Source organism: Podarcis filfolensis (assembly GCF_964270895.1).
Source record: "Podarcis filfolensis genome assembly, chromosome: 7".
Lineage (NCBI taxonomy): Eukaryota > Metazoa > Chordata > Lepidosauria > Squamata > Lacertidae > Podarcis > Podarcis filfolensis.
Window position 1 is genome coordinate 30,676,030 of NC_139603.1, and position 19,444 is coordinate 30,695,473.

At 41.5% G+C, this 19,444-nt stretch overlaps 1 protein-coding gene across 11 annotated transcripts in view; it reads left to right on the forward strand.

Moving 5' to 3' along the window:
- PHACTR1 (phosphatase and actin regulator 1) overlaps window positions 1-19,444 on the forward strand; it is a 246,338-nt gene that overhangs the window by 185,764 nt on the left and 41,130 nt on the right. For all 11 annotated transcript variants that reach the window (XM_083623888.1, XM_083623887.1, XM_083623891.1 and 8 more), the window contains 2 exons: window positions 7,078-7,158; window positions 18,119-18,286. In XM_083623888.1, the coding sequence (XP_083480014.1) occupies window positions 7,078-7,158; window positions 18,119-18,286 (249 nt within the window). The remainder of the gene's footprint in view (window positions 1-7,077; window positions 7,159-18,118; window positions 18,287-19,444) is intronic.

The window sequence follows — 19,444 nt, forward strand, 5'->3', positions numbered from 1 at the left end:
TGTCACCAGATCTTATATGTTTCCCACCACCCAAGTGCAAATAATATGGAGGCATGGAGCAAAAATGCATTGCATGGCAGGATCATATCACGTTTCCATAACTACATGTTATGGGATTATGGCTGTGAGTTCCAGCTACAATCCCAAATCTGCTTCCTTCAAGACTGCATGCCTGTTTCCACTCATGGAAGCATGGAAGTCCCGGGGGCTCCTCCTGAGACTTTAATAGATAGTCCCAGGTCTTCAGCAGAAAATGTAATAAACCTCACTTTCTGTCGCACTGCAATAAGGGACATTTGTGGAAGTCTGTGTAGAGACTGAAAACTCATTTGGTGTTTCTCACTGAGAAATATGATTGATTGCATTCAGTGTGGCTGCTGTATTACCTCTCTGTTATATAGGCTCACATTTAACCCCAGAAGGGGTTTTTTTCAGGAATGCCTTTATTTTATCTTTTCACGGTTAACTCTGTCTCCATTTATCAATGGAAGATACTATTAGACTGAGTGGCGGGTTATTTGATAAAATGTATTGCACTGCATTCACTAGTGTCACATTATTTTTATTTTATTTTTTACTTCAATTTTTTACTTCAAGATCTCCTCTCTTGCCTCTTTTGTCTGTTCTTTGTCATTCTCCTTCTGACTGGTGCATGAAGTTCATTATGATGGGCTGCTTTCAAGCTGGCTAGAAACTTGTCCTTTCCAGAGGATAACTTCTTCTTCCCCAGTGGTTAATCTTATAACGATGCTCAGTTTTCATCTGTCTGAATTTTCTTGGGTTTCCTGAACTTTGGGATCTAAGATGTTCTTCGCAGTGTTTTCAACCTTGGGTCCCTAGATGTTGTGGGACTACAAATCCCATCATCTCCTGCCAGCTTAGTCCAGTGGTCAGGGATAATGGGAATTGTGATCCAGCTGGGGACCCAGTTCAAGAGTACTGTTCTAGCTTATGCTACAACAATGAAAATTTTGTTTTGTTGCTCATCCTTTTATTTGATTGTTTCCTTTTGGATCTCTATTAACCTACAACTGTAATTTCTTTTTGTGTGTGTGCTGCTTTGTCAATTGTCAGCTTGGAGGTTTGCATTTATTCTGTAGCTGTGCTTCTTAGAGCATAGCATAATGTTCCATAATGAGATAAACTGGCAGAGACTCATCATAAGGACAGATTTGAGCAGGGGGGAAACAGTCTGGTGCAGGTCTAACACTGGGATGGGGGAGGTTGTTTGTTTTTTTAATGCACAGATATGTGACTTTAAATTGTCAGTAATTCTATGTCAGCATTGAAACTTGCTGTACAAGTCATTTTAAAACTGGGGGCGGGCGGAAGCAGGGAAGGCAAGCTATTCTTTTAAAATATAGCTTTGTGAGTCTGTATAGCTCAGAATAATATTTTCCCCACTAAATGTCGCCTACTACAAATTACTGATACTATCACCACTCAGTAAATTTATAGAAGGTTTACTACTCAGTAAGGTTGTCAACCTGTACTACACAGCAAGGAAGAAGGAAATCATGCCATATTTTTGTTAACATGTAGACAACCAAACAAAACTGTGGTAGAAAACCTTACAACTTGGGCAGTCTGTATTTGTTTTGAAAGATGTTTACATTGATGAAAAAGGTATGCATGTAATTTAGTTAATCTACAACTGACCGTGCTTCCTGCTGCATATATATGTATTTAAAACACACACACATTGTTGTTGTTGTTTAGTCGTTTAGTCGTGTCCGACTCTTCGTGACCCCATGGACCAGAGCACGCCAGGCGCTCCTGTCTTCCACTGCCTCCCGCAGTTTGGTCAAACTCATGCTGATAGCTTTGAGAACACTGTCCAACCATCTCATTCTCTGTCATTCCCTTCTCCTTGTGCCCTCCATCTTTCCCAACATCAGGGTCTTTTCCAGGGAGTCTTCTCTTCTCATGAGGTGGCCAAAGTACTGGAGCCTCAGCTTCACAATCTGTCCTTCCAGTGAGCACTCAGGGCTGATTTCCTTCAGAATGGATAGGTTTTATCTTCTTGCAGTCCATGAGACTCTCAAGAGTCTCCTCCAGCACCATAATTCAAAAGCACCAATTCTTCGGCAATCAGCCTTCTTTATGGTCCAGCTCTCACTCCCATACATCACTACTGGGAAAACCATAGCTTTAACTATACCAACCTTTGTTGGCAAGGTGATGTCTCTGCTTTTTGCTTTTTATCCCTAGACCCTAGATCAGGATGAGAAAAAGGAGTTGAAGATGGACATGGCACTTAAATTAGAGAAAGGGTGGAGAACCCAGGGTGAACTCAGAGGAACTCAGTTTTGGCACCTCTCAGGTGGGTGCCATTGCCATTCTAAGAGAACAAGGGAGGTGTTCACGGTGAGATCCGCCACCTCTTTTTCTAGAAAAATAGCACAGGGGGACCTATGGTCCTCCAGATGTTGCTGGACTACAACTGTCATCATCCTTGACCCTGACCATTTGTTATGCTGACTGAGGCTGATGGGCATTGGAGTCCAACAGCATCTGAAAGGACACAGGTTCACTACAACTGGATTTGAGTATTGGGATAGTGCATAACCCATGATGCTCTGAGCTTGCCTCTCAGTACCCCATGACTCTTTCAGGGTTACATATACCACTGAAGAATTTCTGGAGCCAGAGCATCAGTCAGGCATCATGCAGTCTAAACATCTCTTTCCCTTTCTGAAGCATAGCAAGGATGCTCATTTCTTATAGGTGCCATTTTTATGAAATTCACTTTTTTCTTCCTACCCTCTTTGCGATCCCCATAAGGAACAGCTACATATTTTCCTGCATTGCAGAGGGTTGGACTAGAGGATCCTCAGGGTCCATTCCAACTTTATGATTCTTTATTATTCTCTCTCTCTCTGTCTAAAAGGATAAGGGTGAAGCAACAGTGGTGAGATTCAGAATCTGCCAAGAAAATAGTTTATTTGCACCAAGAGTGCCTCTGAGTTGAAATTTGGTAGAATCACATTACGTCTCTTCACTTAATCTGTATAACTACACCTCCCCAATCTTACTCACATCACTGGAACAAATTACTGTACAGGGGTATCTTGGTTTATGAACTTAATCCGTTCCGGAAGTCCGTTCTTAAACCGAAACCGTTCCTAAACTGAGGCGTGCTTTCCCTAATGAGACCTCCTACCGCCGGTGCCCTTCCACCATGCAGATTCCGTTCTTAGACCGAGGTAAAGTTCTCAAACCGGGACACTATTTCCGGTTTTGCAGAGTTTGTAAACTGAATCGTTCTTAAACTGGACTGTTCTTAAACCAAGTTAGCACTGTAATTTTATGTCTTCAGTTCCTAAAATTCGCATTTACTTTACTCATATAGCCTAGTGTATTCTAGGCACCTTTTCCCAGAGGCATGCATTCTGCAATCAGTTCCAAGATCTAAGTTACTGATTTTCCACTATGCCTTTTAACAGATGCTCTTGAAATTACCTATCCTTAGTTGCCCCAAACGTTTCTGCTTGTGATCACATAAATGTGCAAGTCTTGTTTGGGCAATATTGCTGAATGACCGAAGTATTAACTACGTCAGTCAGTCAATAGTATTGCACGGAGAGAGAGAGAGAGAGAGAGAGAGAGAGAGAGAGAGAGAATGTTTAGCAAGGAAAGTCTGGTTTGGTAGAGGAAGTGATTTCTTGTCTGCCAAATTCTGTTTAAGTGGACACAAAGGATTTGCTTCTTAAAGAGCAAAGTATTGGTTTGTGACCAACAGTGAGAGAGAACCATTTGTGACATCCTCTGGGGTAATAACTTAAAAAACCCCAAAAAAAAACCATAGCTGTGCTGCAGGAAATCCCAAGAAACATCTGTTGCAAGCAAGTGATCATTAAATCCAACCTACCTGCCGTTTATATTGTTCACAATTTAGCCTCAAATACAGTGGTGCCTCGCAAGACGAAATTAATTTGTTCTGCGAGTTTTTTTGTCTTGCGAATTTTTCGTCTTGCGAAGCACGGAACTGCACCTCTTCAAGCAATGCACCCTGGGTATTAACGGTTTTAAGAAAAAGGAAACAAACTTGCAAGACGTTTTCGTCTTGCGAAGCAAGCCCATAGGGAAATTCGTCTTGCGAAGCAACTCAAAAAACGAAAACTCTTTCGTCTTGCGAGTTTTTCGTCTTATGAGGCATTCGTCTTGCGAGGTACCACTGTAATAGGCTCCATATGACACTCCAAGAAACATTTCATTCTTTAAATTACTGTCTTTCTCTATTTTTTTTTTAAGTGTAGATTGTGTTGGGTTTTCAACACATCTTGTCTTACCACATCTTGTATTACCAATTAGGACAGAGTGTGTCTAAAAGCCTGACAATGCTGCTCTCAACAACCGTTAGCTTCAGCTCCTGAAATTACAGTATTGCATACAACCACTATTTTGGTGCTCAGTGTGGCTATTGGTGTGAATGTAGAAGCTTTAACAATTATGAGGGACAGTTTCATGCAATGGTTAGAGTGCTGGAATGGGACGGCAGAGACTCAACTTCAACACCTCTTAGTTATGAAACTCATTGGATGGTCTTTAGCCAGTTGTTACTAAGAGAATATAGTTAAAACTTCTAAAGGTTGTTTAAAACAACTTCCTGAACACAATTTAAAACTTAAAAAAAAATTTAAATGCTCACCTACTATCCCAGCTAATAATTTTGGGATTTCCAGGAACTGATCTTTACTTTATTACTGAATTCAGAGAGAGTTAGGTTGTCATAATAGTTGCCCACATCTGACAAAATAGCAGAAGCTCTGCACCTGCCTCTCAGTGGGAGCTGGTATTTTGGTGATACATTCAGCAAACCTGACATCTTCAGAAATGTGCTTAGCACAGTTCTTGCAACCATCTCTTGCCATGAGAAGGAAATAAGAGATTTTCAAAGCTGCTGAAAGGTCACTTGTACAGAAATAAATAGCTGCTTGTTGGGGATCTGGTATAACCGAGGTAAATCACACTTTTGTTTTGTATTATAATGGCAACTGAATCCAGACCTTACTGTAGGTTTAAGATACTATTGTGGAAGAAGCCAATCAATCAATAAAATCAACAGCCATAGAGAAGACATTTCTTGAGTTCATTCAAATGTCACAGAACATTGTAAAGCAGAAGAAACTAAAAAAACATATAACCTGAATGGTATCTGAAGAAGTGTGCATGCACACGAAAGCTCATACCAATAACAAACTTAGTTGGTCTCTAAGGTGCTACTGGAAGGATTTTTTTATTTTGTTTCAACTACAGCAGACCAACACGGCTACCTACCTGTATCACATATTGTGATATTTGCAAAGCTAGGTATTTGTTAAACATACAAGTTTAAATAGGATGATATTATATAATAGCCTGGGAGTTTGTTATTCACAGGGCTTAGATGAAACTCCCAGCTGATTTTCCTTCATATCTCCGTTTGCATTCTGTCATTGATGTTCCTCTCTTTTAGATTAGCCATTTTAATTCCACAGAATGACAAATGCAGTGGGACCACGGGAGCTATTTTAAGCCATCTAGGTCAATGGCCATAGTCACATCTAATGGCAGCAAATTCTTTATATTAATTATGCATTGTGCAAAGAAGTACTCTCTCTGGCCTGAATGTACTGTCAACATGATTTCAAATAAAAATAGGTTGTTGCATATTCCAGGCTGATGAGCATCTTTCTAGGCTAAAGGAAAGGAAGCTGTTACAGGTGATTGTTACAGCCTGGACAATGGGCTTAGACCAGTGATGGCCAAACTTGGCCCTCCAGCTGTTTTGGGACTACAGCTCCCATCATCCCTAGTTAACAGGACCAGTGGTCAGGGATGATCGGAATTGTAGTCCCAAAACAGCTGGAGGACCAAATCACTGGCTTAGACTCAGGTAGCTGTATAGGAGTGGGTTGCTGGCTGATCAGCTTTCCTTTTAAGGGTTATAGCAAATGTTGTCAGTCCACTAGCGCAATATTTTTCAATGTTGCACAAAAGAGCAATGCACCCTGTCTGCAGGCAAAATATCTTACTAATGCAAGCTGTCTTTTAGCAGAATCTCTTGTATGAGATGATCCAATAGCAAAATATGTTGGATACAACCCCAGCTTTTAAAATTTATATTTAAAAATAAACAAATGACAGGACTAAATAATGCTTGTGTTACAGTAATTATTGTAGTTGAGATCATCAGCTAATATATACTAGTGAGTAATGCAAATGCATTCCTAGAATGAAAAATTGCTTGGGGAAAAAACCAGGGATTTGAATTAAATGAGTGCTATCCAACTATGTCATCCTCAGATTGGACCTACTGAAATCAAATCTACTCTGGACATCCTTATTATTATGCTGTCGTGGTTATTTGCACTTGCAACGGTATTTGGGGCAGTTATACTTGATCCTGTTTTCAATACCATCTGCCCCTGCACAAGTTTTGGGGGGGTCACACTGCTTCATTTCCAGTCAGTGTGTATTCCATAAGTTCCTGCTGAAATTCTGTAACTTTTTATACCGCAAATGTTCTGGCTTATTTTTTATCCCTATTTTGTTGCGTTGCGGTGAAAGATTGTCCTTCCAGTTGGCTGTAATGTTGTGGAAGCATCACAAAGCTCCTTGTAAAGTGGAATGATATGTGAACAGTGGTACCTCGGGTTACATACGCTTCAGGTTACAGCCTCTGCTAACCCAGAAATAGTACCTCAGGTTAAGAACTTTGCTTCAGGATGAGAACAGAAATCGTGCTCCGGTGGCGCGGCAGCAGCAGGAGGCCCCATTAGCTAAAGTGGTCTTCAGGTTAAGAACAGTTTCAGGTTAAGTACGGACCTCCGGAACGAATTAAGTACTTAACCCGAGGTACCACTGTAAGCCCATCGCTAGTGCACTCTTAATACATCAGTGGCCTGTCAATAAATACAAAAAATAAACAAATGTCACAGAATACACTTGCAAAAAAACCCCAACCCCAGTCTGGAGGGTCCCTCGGTATTACGAATATTCAATACCTCCCAGTGGGTTTTTTTAAAAAAAGTTCTGACCTTTTTAGAATGCTTTCATGATTGTAACTATAACTTTGTTTCTTCTTTTTGGTAGCACTTGAAAGAAAAATATCAATGAGGCAAAGCAGAGAGGAGCTTATCAAGAGAGGAGTGCTAAAAGAAATTTTTGATAAAGGTAAGAATCATTGTCTGTACAACTCTGAGTCAGTGGCATGGGCAATAAAACTTGCTGCTAGCGAAGAAATTGCTATTGAAAACCACAGGACTCTTGTGCTATTGGATTTTTGTCATATTTCTCTACAAAGATTGGACCCCAAACTGTGGGCCTGATAGTTACTCCAGAGCCATTAAGAATCAGCTTTTATATTAAAGTCAAAGTGTTACTTGGATAGCATCACAACATTTCTTATGGAATATTGCCATTTTCTAGTTCAGTGGTGCATGTGAAAAATGGCCTTGTAGTGGAAACTGGTTTGATCATCCTTTCTTGGCATAGACACAACAAAATACACAGGAAACAGAAACAATTTTTCCATATTTGCACACATGTCTGAAATCCAAATTAGGTTTCAAAATATGATAAAGTTTGCTTGGTATATTTGAGCTGCCCCCACATTCAGTTTGGTTTGCTTAAATATTCAGTTGAAAGCCACAATCCACTGAAATTAATAGACCAAATTAAATAATGTCCATTCATTTAAATAGGTCAGTTGATGTTGGCTACAACCCAGAAAGTCTAAGTGCTTGATTTTGACTGGATTATGCCCATGGTTGGGAGAAGTATTGCTTGCTCTTTCCAGGCAACAAATTTCAGAAGGTACCAAACAACCAGCCACTGAGACCCTCCCCCCACATACCAAATGTGCATATGTACCCTCCCAAACACATGCTTCATGTTTGGAAGTGGCAGGGGGACACCAAAAACTTAACACAGAACAGCAAAGGGAGTGGCAGTCAACACAGTGGTGCTAACAAATGGCAATTTGGGTTGTGAAGATTGCTCAGCATGTTTTATACTCAGCGTGTTTATGAGGGCCAAGGTGTTCCTCAGGAGCAAGGAGTCTCCTCTGCCTTATATTGCACACCAGTGAAAATTACTTGCACTGGAATAAGCGTTCAGACATTGGGCAATCTTTTCAAAATGAATTACCTCTTGCTAGCAGAAGTTTGAGGCCTGCTTCTTCCTCCACAACCCATCCTTCTTGAAAAGTACTCATATTTTCTAATTTTACGCCTGCTTTATTTGCCTGAGAACAAAGTCCCTGACAAAAGTTCAGAAACATTAACATGAGAACTACCACACTTTTCTCTTTTGTTTACTGCCAGATCAGGCTCTGGGAGCACACCGAGACACTACTTACCATAAAGTAATTCAATACTTCAGTGGGGCCAATTTACTTTTGAGAAGACATGCATGGGATTGCACAGTTAAATCATCCTATTTTAACATTGCTCATCCTACCATGAGATGTGCTAGCTTCCAGAGAAGATGTCAAGTGAGCATTGAAACTCTAACCTGGCAAATTCTGTTCCATTTGCATTTGCAGCTTCAGATGATTTTTATGGCAGACTATAATCCAGATGTTTCACCAAGAAACATTACTTTTTCTGTTCAGTAGCTAAAGACGGGACAGTTGCATGAAATGAATTGCCAAATAGATTCAACAGTGATACACCTTTCTTTCAAATGTCACAGTGTAATTGTGAATTCTTTTCCTGCAATGCAATAGCTGAAATGGGAATCTCTGGTTCAGTTTAGATGTTTGTGAGTCTCTAGTTTTGAGCCTTCCTCATTACATCTGCTGCAGCTCCTTCCCATGCAGTCCGTATACGTATCATTCTCTTATCACAATGTCGTTCAATAATTTACACTTCCACACGCCAGGAGCCTCTGAAAGAGCTTGTCTAGATTTATTGCACTTAATTCCTTCCATATTTCTTTGGGGAAGAATAAATAGTCTCCTTGCACTCATGGAGAAAAAAATGTTCAAATGAGTATATCGACACATGCATTAAAATATAATGTATTGTGAGCCTGCATTCAGAATAGCTACCTCTCACAGAGCGAGCCAGCAGTAAAGCATGCCATTCAAAGTTGGAGTTAGCTCTTTATTATCCAAAACACGATCTTCACAGACTTGACTGTCAGGCCTAATGAGCACAGCAGCTCATTCCTGGTAGGTCTTACCCCATGAATCACTTGCCAAGATTAAAAGTTCCCACTTCCCTTCAGCTATCTTAAGTCCCCTCGTCTCAAGGTTTTTTTCCCAAGCAATCAGAGACTATGCCTTTCAGTCTATCAATGCTCTGCCCGTTTCAGCCCTCTTCTGGTTCTGGAAAACAAGGGAAGGGGAGTTTGTCACCACCAATCCCCAGGCTTTGAGCCTTCTTTCCTTGGTGGTTCCACAGTTAGTTCCTCCCATTCCTCTGGGGGCAACCAGTCCATAACACTGTGCCCATTGTTCTGGGTTTTGATAAGCAGAATAAACCACATGACCTTAAAGAGAAAGCAACATCCATGCTGGAGGTTCTCATTAAAAAGCCTGGTGGATATAGGTAGTTTCTCCTATATTCAGCTATGTACAGCACCATCCTTGACCATATGTCTGACCACTTTTGTGTCAAGGAAGATTTAGTTGGAATGACACAGTTCACAGATACAGCTGGTAGTATTTTGAAAATTAATAGTGGAAGGTTAATTAAAATTATTTTAGAATAATTATTCATTTAGAATTCATATTTTTAAAATTTATTTATTTATTGCATATCAGCTGCCCAATGATGATGTTCTCTGGGTGCCTCACAACAAAATAATAAAGCAGAAAATTAAAATCAGTTATAATAAAACAAATTGAAGCATTAAAAACTGTGAACAATTGTCACAGTTGTTATTGACCATTGTTCTTGAGTCCTTGACCATTGAACCATTCAGGTTGGAGGTGATGAGACTTGGAGTCCATCCCTCAGCTATTGCTAATGGCCAGTGATAGATTTATCATCTGTAGATTTCTCTAACCCCTTTTAGAAAGACAATAGAAACTTTAGTATAGTTTGCGCTATATAATTTTACTGTTCCTGCTTGAACCAAAAATGACTATTCTCATCTCTGTATCGATCATTTCCGGCAGTGTTTCTGGCTCATATAACTCAGCTCAATAGAGCTGGCTAGCAGTCTAGTCTTAAGTACTTCTGTTCAATGCTGTGAAACATATGGATTTGTAATGAAGGACTATGCAATGCAGAATTTTTGACATTTATGCTCATAGTTTAAACAGCTCAGACATCTTCCAGGTTCAGATTCTGTGTGTTACACCACATTTTTCCTTAGCAGTTTTCATTTTATTTAACTATTTAGGCATTACATTTTCCTTAGCCATTTTCACCTGAGACATTTAATTTAACTATTCAACTGTCTTTCCCCACATTACACAGTCACAGGACAGGTTGCAGTGTATCAAAATACACACTATAAAATTCAACCAAATAAAGGCTCGGTTTCAAAGCATCTGAAAGTGTAAATCATGACTCTCTACTATTACTCGAAAGAAATGTTTTAACCCACTCAAAGTAGGAGCCTGCCCAATCGCAAGGGAGGAGTTCTAGAGCCAGGCTGCCCAGTATCAAAAAAAAGCCTTAATCTGAGTTCTGACCCATCAGTTTTTAGTGATGGCACAACCTGATAGGGCATGTTTGTAAGCAAGTTAAGAGTATATTGTTTAGACAATATTAAATTTTCTGCCTTAACATTATGCAAAACGCATATATGGCTGTATCTTTGGGAACATCCGCTATCTTCAATCCTCCAGTGGAAATACTATGACCCACCCCTGGAATTGCTTTCTTAAAGGTTCACATGACATGCTAAGTCAAACTATGGTTTACTGGAACTGTGTGAACATGTGGGCTTCTGCTAGAGGCACTGCCATTTTTACTCCTGCATCATGCTGATCTAAGCCAAGGTTTTGTTTAGTGAACCTGGGCTGGTGGTTAGGTTTTCACCCCACTAACTATGGGCTGTAGCTAAGAACAAGCTTTGGCTTGGCTCAGCATGGTGCAGAAGTTAAAAATATCAGGGAGCAGCAAAGTGACCACAAGCTGTTCTCCAGTCCCTGGTAAGCCATAGTTTAGCTTTCCATGACATGCAACCCAGGCCTATTCTTAGCTAAAATTAGCCACCCTTTCTCCTGAGCAATATGCTGTTACTGGGCTACTCAAGCTGCATAATAAAACAAATAGTGTTGGTTTTATTGGTCCTCAGTAGTAAAGTTTTATAAAGCAGCTACCTAGGACCTATTAAATGCGTGCTATGGGTTTTTAGTCAAAAGAATAACCAACTTGCATCAGATCAATACCATTAAAGAAAGGGATCGATAAAGTGGTATCGTGAAGTATCCTCATCAATTAGGTTCATGCCTTCTCAAGAGATAATGAGTTTCCTAGAAGAAAGTTGTATTCTGCATCAATGCAGGAGCAGCTAAACTTTAATTGACACCAGTTCCAATAATTCCAAGGGTTTAATATATTAAATGTTAATCCTGGTTTTGCACGTGTTTACTCCAGTTGATTCAGTGAGGGTGAACCAGTCTACAGGAAGAGAGGATTTAGACAAGATATGTCTCTTCTAACATAGAAGTGGTGGAACAATAAGTTTGTTAGTCTTTAAGTTGCCACAGGACCGTGATATTTTTACTTCAACAGACATGTTGGGCCCAATTCATGCTTACCTTAGTAGCATGGGAACAATTGTTCTTTTACTGGTTCTGGAATAGACTTGTGGCCAGAGCAACGTGGCCTTGAAGAGCACATGTCCATGTGGCTCCCACACCAGTAAGATAAAAATTTTAATTGAGCTCAACATACCTACAGTTCTGGCATACAACAGACATGCCATTTATAGCATGTGAATTTTCTACTGGGAAGACCATTTCCTATTATAACTCCAGCTTTAAATCATTGATACTATTCAGTTCTGAATGTACTTTTGGCCAAGGTCTGAGCCTTTTACTTGTATTCTATTAATTCTGAGCAGCTTTTGGTATTTTTTTTTTTAAAGAAGAACAGCTGCCTGGGCTGTCAGAGATGTCTATGATTAATTCAGACCCAGATATACTTGGCTTCACAAATGCCCACTGTAGCTAAAACCTTTGATCTGTTGCTGTGCTGTTAATGAACAGCTTTTACATTCTTTACTTTGAGCAAGGTAGAGTTTGGGCATAACATCCTTCTATATTTTAATAATCCTGCGTAACAGCCACATCAAAGGTTTTCTATTTGATGCTGAGATTTTAAACTATTAGGAGCAGTGTGCCATTCTCATTGCCAAGGGGAAAAGAGAAATGTTGTCATTTTGAAAGGCCACAGAAAGGGCTTAGTTTGATTTGGGGCTTAACATCAGAACCTCCGTTCTGCTGGGGCTCAGTTCTGTAGTGGGAACTGACAATAAAAAGGGGAATGTCGTGGAGCCAGTGCCTTCCCCTCATCCCAGAAACCTGATATGGATGCGATAAAGCAGGGAGATGGAAATCTGCAGCCCTTCAGATGTTGTTGGACTACAACTCCCATACTGGCCACGCTGCTGAGAGTGGAATCAAGCAGCTTCTGAAAGGCCACAACTTCTCCACCCCTGCTCTAAATTTCTTCATGTGGAGCATTCCCAATGGAAGAAACCAAACAGAGTACTGTCTGCCCCTGGTGTAACCACACTGACAAAGACAACTATGCTGCGTTGTGAGTATTGTCACCCAGTTCTTACCAGCTGCCTTTGTGTGACTTAAGTGATGGGCAAGCACCCCCTTTCTTTCCTCCAAGACCATAAGCCCAGGGGTGGGGAGCACTAGGCCCCAAGGGCCAAATGAAGTCCTACAGGCCTCCCATTTGAGACTTTGTTGGCCCTTCAGTGTAAACTCCTCTAGTCATTTCACAAGGATTGCACCCTTGAAATAATACTACTTGCTTGCCTGAGGGGGGACAGAGAGTGAGATGTTTCTGCCCATACCTTAAAACTCTTGTAGAACCCTGAGTCCTTTGGGGAATAATAAGAAAGAACGCTTTAAAAGAGAGGGGCATTGATTTCCCCTATACACGAGTGTATGGGATGTTAGGGGAGGGATAGTACCTCTAATGGGGAATACATCCTTCTTCTGGGGTAGTTTGTCCACCTTTGCTCCCCATCCTGTGCTTTCTCACCTGTGGCTCCTAGAAGCTGTCTGCATGTGACAGCAGCCACACCCTGGGAAATGGCTAAAAACCAGGTGAGGGTAGCCAATTGGTCTCAAACCCTTGGTAAGTTAGGGACTTCCCCTGCATGCAAAGCCAGGCTGCAGCAGATAGAGCGGACAAGACCAATAGTGGGCCCAATGGTCAAAGGCTTGTTTCTGCATGTCTTGCAGAGCAAAGTTGGGAGGTAGCCTAACTCGGAGAAGGAAAACTCTGATCCTAAACCTCCGCTCCCTTGTGGGGATATCTTCAGAAGAAAGGCCTAAGGAGTGGAGTCCCTAAAATGGTTGGATGGCGCCTTGTACTCCTCCTCCTGGCAACTCCTGCAGCCAAGCTGTTGCCAAATGTATTGCTCCGTTTTCCTTTGGACCACGTCACTAAGTCCCAGAAGGATTTCCATAAACACTGCCCAGGCTTGCGCCCCAGGGAGGTCCCTTTGGTGCTGCCAACGCAGCGGTGTTACTTAACTCCATTGTCTTTCGAGGCAGAGGCCGGCAACACGTTGAAGAGCTGCTTCTGAGGAAGTTGCTGCCAGAAGGCAGCCTACCTTGTCTGAAAGGTTCCCTCTGGGGACAGGCTTTTACCTCTCAGCATCCTTTCCTCAGAAGCAGCCCTTGAGGCTGGGTGGAGATGGAGGAGCTGTTCAAGGCTGAGCACAGCCAAGCACCCCTGCTTTGATTTCTCACCTCTCCAGAGAACAGCACCTGTCAGCATCATTTCTCTGGGTCAGCTGTTATTTCCTCCATGGTGATAACTGGCGGGTGATTATTAGAGCATCTGAAGTGAGCCTAGGTAACTTTGACCATTGCTCTGCTTTTCAAGTGGATGTAATTTATTTAGCCTAACTGTTCCAATTCTCCACCTCACCCCACGGCAACCATACACAAGGAACTGGTGGGAAACAGTCTCATGTCAGAATATGTACGTTTCAGCCGGTCTTGAACATCTAATTTTAGAAATAAACCTATGCTTTGAAATAAAGCAGTGCTAACCATCCTAAAGCATGCAAAGAGTTTCTAGGCTCAGTAGACTGGCTCCACATCTTGTAGTAGCTAACTAGATAGGATAATGATTTGATCCCTTAGAATGAGGCTCCTTATATCTTGGGGAACTTGTGACCTTCCAGATGTTGCTGGACTACATTGTCCCTGACTGTTGGCCTTAGGGCTGGTGTGAGTTGGGGTTCCACAACATCTGGAGAACTGCAGGATTTCCGCCTTATAACTTGGAACTTTTCACAGAACATAGTTTAATTTTCATTGTGTGACATTTACATAAGCCACGCAATAGCAGTGTTCTCTGGGTGGCTCACAAAATAGGCTTAGTTGTTTTGCTCAGTCTCAGCTGGCAATTTGACATCCATATGCATTTAAATTAAATAGCACATGAAAACCAACAGTGAGTGATTTTTGGTTGGTGGTTGTGGTGTGGTGGGATAAAAATATTTAAAGTATGCAGTACTTTTGCTTGTTTCCACATACAAAAAGTTCCATTACTGACAGTATAAATAAGGGCTAGAAAGGGGCAATTCTAAATATCTGCAGTGACCCTGCATCAATCTTTCCCCAGTTTGGAAAATGCTCCAGGAATTGACTGCCATTCAACCATTGGCAATAGCTGCACACCCCTATCCAGTAAGAAAATGGCTAATTAAACCTTTGTCTTCCCCATAATGGATGAAATATTCGCTCCATAGGAGACACACACATTTCCCCTTCATTTTTGGAGGGGGAAAAGTGCATCCTGTAAAGCGAAAAATACGGAAAGTTTAACCTAGTATAAATTTGAAATTGTATGGTGTACAACATAAAAGCAATAAACAATACCATTTTTAAAAATGCAACATAAAACCAGTAAAACAAAAGTATAAAAACAGGAATCCAGGGAGCTTAAACAAATAAAAAACAGGGTCCAGTCTAATGAATCAGGGAAAACCTGGTATAAAGAACAGGGTAAATGATGTTAACATATTAACAGCAAGTTAAACCTTATAGATATGACCTTCCTTTCTTCCCCGCTGAGAACTACAAAACCTGCAGCACAGGTTTCTGCTGATTATAATTTTGCTATCCCACTCCATCTCTATAATCCTCTTCAAATCCTTCACTGATAACCAGAAAAACTAAGAGCTTATATTTTAAATAGTTCTAGGAAAAGAGGCAGGAGATTCTACCTTCTCAAGGATCCTTAAAGGACAAAAGAATGCTTTTCCTTTAGGGCTCTTTAGAAATATTTCTCACCATTGTCCATAGGTAAAATAAATTAGCAGTTTTCCTGGTATATTGAAATGTATTTTTGCATATTCATCTTTGGTGATACATGGTTTTATTTGTATCAGAATGTCCCCCTCCCTCTGTCCTCGGCTGCCTGTGCTTTAAACCACATCTGGTAAGATAAACCTTGCTACAAAATTTGATTCTGTCAAACCAAAGTTTTTAAGAGTGGTCATGGAGAGATTTCCACTTAAAATGGGTGGAAGGGCCTGATCTCCTTGTGTGAATTTTTTTTGGGCCGCAGGCCAGTTTTGGAGGTAGCCACGGGTGAAAGTGGGTGTAGCCGGAGGTCAAAGTGGGCAGAGGAATGGATGTGACTTTCCTTTGTACAATAGGCCACATTTTCATATTGTCAAACATTTCAAAAGTGGGAAACACACACAAACGCACACACCATCTCACTGGCCCAATCTCCATGCTCCTTTCTCCCACCTCAAAGACCTACAACCATTCTTGACAAAAACCTGTCTCAGACCCAAGAAACCTTAGTAATTACAGACTGGTTGCAGATGTCCCCTAAGGTTCTTGAGTAGGTGGTCACTTTCAGGATTCAGACACTCTTAGAAGACTCATTTCACTTGATGCTAAGACCCAGATTTGGCATTGAGGTTGCCTTGCTTGTCCTATATGATGACCTTTCCTGTGAGAGAGTTGAGGGGGGTGGAGCATGACCCTGCTGATTCTCCCTCATCTCTCAGTAGCTTTGATACAGTGGTGCCTCGCAAGACGAAATTAATTCGTTCCGCGAGTCTTTTCGTCTTGCGCGGTTTTTCATCTTGCGAAGCATGGTCAGTCGCAACTGCACCTCTTCAAGCGGTTTTTTTAAAAAAGGAAACAAACTCGCAAGACGTTTTCGTCTTGCGAAGCAAGCCCATAGGGAAAATCGTCTTGCGAAGCAACTCAAAAAACAAAAAACTCTTTCGTCTTGTGAGTTTTTCGTCTTCCGAGGCATTCGTCTTGCGAGGTACCACTGTACTATCCACCATTGTGCCAAAAGTGGTTTAGTCATGCTGGCCACATGATCCGGAAAGCTTTTCTGGACAAACGCCGGCTCCCTTGGCCCAAAAGTGAGATGAGTGCCTCAACCCCATAGTTGCCTTTGACTGGACTTAACCGTCCAGGGGGGTCCTGTATCCTTCTGGAATGACTGGAGTTGTTAAAAGTGCTGAGAGTTGTTAGGAGACTAACAACAACAAGTACCCCACCCAACTGACTGGGTTGCCTCAGGCATTCTGGGTGGCTTCCCAGAGTTCCCTGGGAAGAGGGATGACCATTAAAGCACTCTGAGAATTGTAGCTCTGTGAGGGGGGGAATGGGGGGGTCTTCTAACAACTCTCAGTACCTTTGACAAGCAACAGTTCCCAGGATTCTTTGGGGCAAGCCCAAAGTGGTATGATACTGCTTTAAATGTTTACTGGAGATGGGGCCTAAGATAGGCTCGCCCCGAAGAAGCCATGATGTGTTAGACATAACTGCGCATTTCAGTCAATTTTCTATTTTTGAGCACCAGTCTGAGGCTTGACCTACTTTTTGGGTGTTTTGCCTCAGGGTAGGACCAGCCAACCACAAAGCCATGCTTAACTGCTGGGAAACGCCATGTTTCCTTGAAGAAATAATACTTAATGAACTTAGCAGTTCTGTTGCCCTTAAGACTAAAGTCCTATGCCTACTGCCTTAGGAACATTAGTTGCCCATCAGCAGGCACCTAGACAGAAGGCACACCAATCCCTATGGCGAAATGCATTGTCCTTGTATTGAAAGTACAGCAATTAATTCCAAATGTGCCGCTATAGTATAGATTTCACATATCAGCAAGCACATGGAATTGTCAGGCAAACCTGTCTTCTTTCATCCTCCTCCTTAGTGATGCATAAGTGGCTGTGCTGCTGGGTAAGCAAGCTATTAAACCTCAGCCACTATTAACCACTATTTCAACAGAGAAACAATAGGTCCAGTTTAAGTTATGTGAGCATTGTAAGGATTGTATTTGAAGCACTTTTAGCACCAAGGACAAGTGCTTAATTAAAAATAATGCGTGTTTTATTGCTTCTGAGGGAGAGGGACAAACAAGGGGGACTGCTTTAAAAAAAAAAATCTAGCCTGTGGTGCAAACAAATATGTTTGGCAGGGTGCCGCCCAGATCCGCCAACTACATTTTGAGCAAGGAAATGCCATCCTGTCATAGCACCTCCATGCCATTGTGTTTTGGAAGACCGAGGAACCTGATTCCCATTTAACATCTGTCAAATCTGAACTGAAGAAGTTTCAGAGAACCTTTTAAAGGGGCAGCTGTGTAAAGCAGTTATAATATAAAAAATAAACAATGATTGGGTCTGCCGGAATATGGCTGGAGAACTGTGCACATCAGGCTTCCTGGGCCTAGTGCCCTTCAGATGCTTTAGATCACAACTACCATCGTCCCCAGCCAGCATGGCCGATGGCCAGCAATAATGGGAGTTGTAGTACACAACATCTGGAGGGCACTAGGTTGAGGAAGCCTGGCACAGATGCTATACATTAGGACTTTGTCTCTGTGGTGTGTGATTGCAGTTAAAGTAACTGAACCACTGGGGGAAATTTTCCAGAGCTGAGAAATCTTCTGGTTATTTTCTTTTTATTTCATATTATTTTTCTGCTTCCACCCAGATGGGGAGCTTTCCATACAAAATGAAGAAGGATCATTGGAGAATGGGCAGGCTCTGAGTTCCAGCCAGGCTTCACTCCCAGCCCTATCTGAATTGGACCCATGTTCAGCATCTGTCGACTCCTGTACATATGAAATACTCCCAACTCCGGAGATCATGGATGGAACAGGTAAACTTTGGTTTCCATGGTCAGCTACACAACATGTAACAGGGTAGTGACTCAATTGCACTTTACTACGAACATACCCCATGTGATGTTCTGTCTTTTGGGCCTGGATAACATCTAGATCCAGAATGTGAAATCCAAATACAATCTAGGACTCAGATCTTGTCCCATCCTGCTGCCCTTGAAATGTTTTGGACCACATTTCCTATCCCTTTCTGCCAGAATAACCATGGTGTCTGCGGCTGATGGAAGTTGTAGCCCAAAACATCTGGAGGTTACCAGGTTAGGGAAGGCTGGGTTAAGTAAATTCAAATTTCCAATAAAGGTGAAGAATATAACAGAGAGCTAGCTTGCTACCTTTTGTGATTTTTCCAGTTTGGTAAGCACAGTACGTTGCATTATTCTTTGTTCTGTTAAACTGACTTGCTGCAAAACTGTTTGCATTACTTTTTGTATATATTCATACCTTCGACTAAATTAAAAATAATTGATGGCACATGGTAAGCCTTGATTTATGTCAATAAGTCTTGAGGTCCCAGTCCAAAGCTCAGTGAAAACATCAACTCTGTGTGCATCTATTGCAGGAAAATGCCAAACTCTATGCTAGGGATGGAAGGGTCTGAGAACAACTCTGCTCTTCACAAAGCTATGGTTGCAGCCTTGTTTAGGATATTGTGTGCCATTCTAGCCACTGCAACTCAAAAAGGATACTGTATGACTGGAAAGGGGGTAGAAAAGAACACACAAATGGGCGGGATCAGAGCACTTTCTCAAAAAGGAAAGGCTATATAACATTCGGGGCTTTTTAGATGAGAATTAATATAACTGCTATGCAGAGGAGGAGATATGATAGAGGCTTATATAATTAAGCATGCTATGAAGGATGTGAATGCAGAGGGAGTTTTCCTTCCTTTCTGTGATATCACTAGAATTCAGTATCATCTAATATAATTGACTAGCAATAAACAAAACAAAAAGCCCTACTTCTTCAACGCAATACACAATCAACGTATGAAATTCATTGCAATCATTACTAGTTTAAGGTGCAATCCAAATCCAATTCTGCCATCAGAGGTGGAAACAGGACCAGCTGGTTTCCCACAGAAAGACACAAAACAAGGCATTTCAGGGCTGAGATGGACCTTTCACCAGTTGCATGGT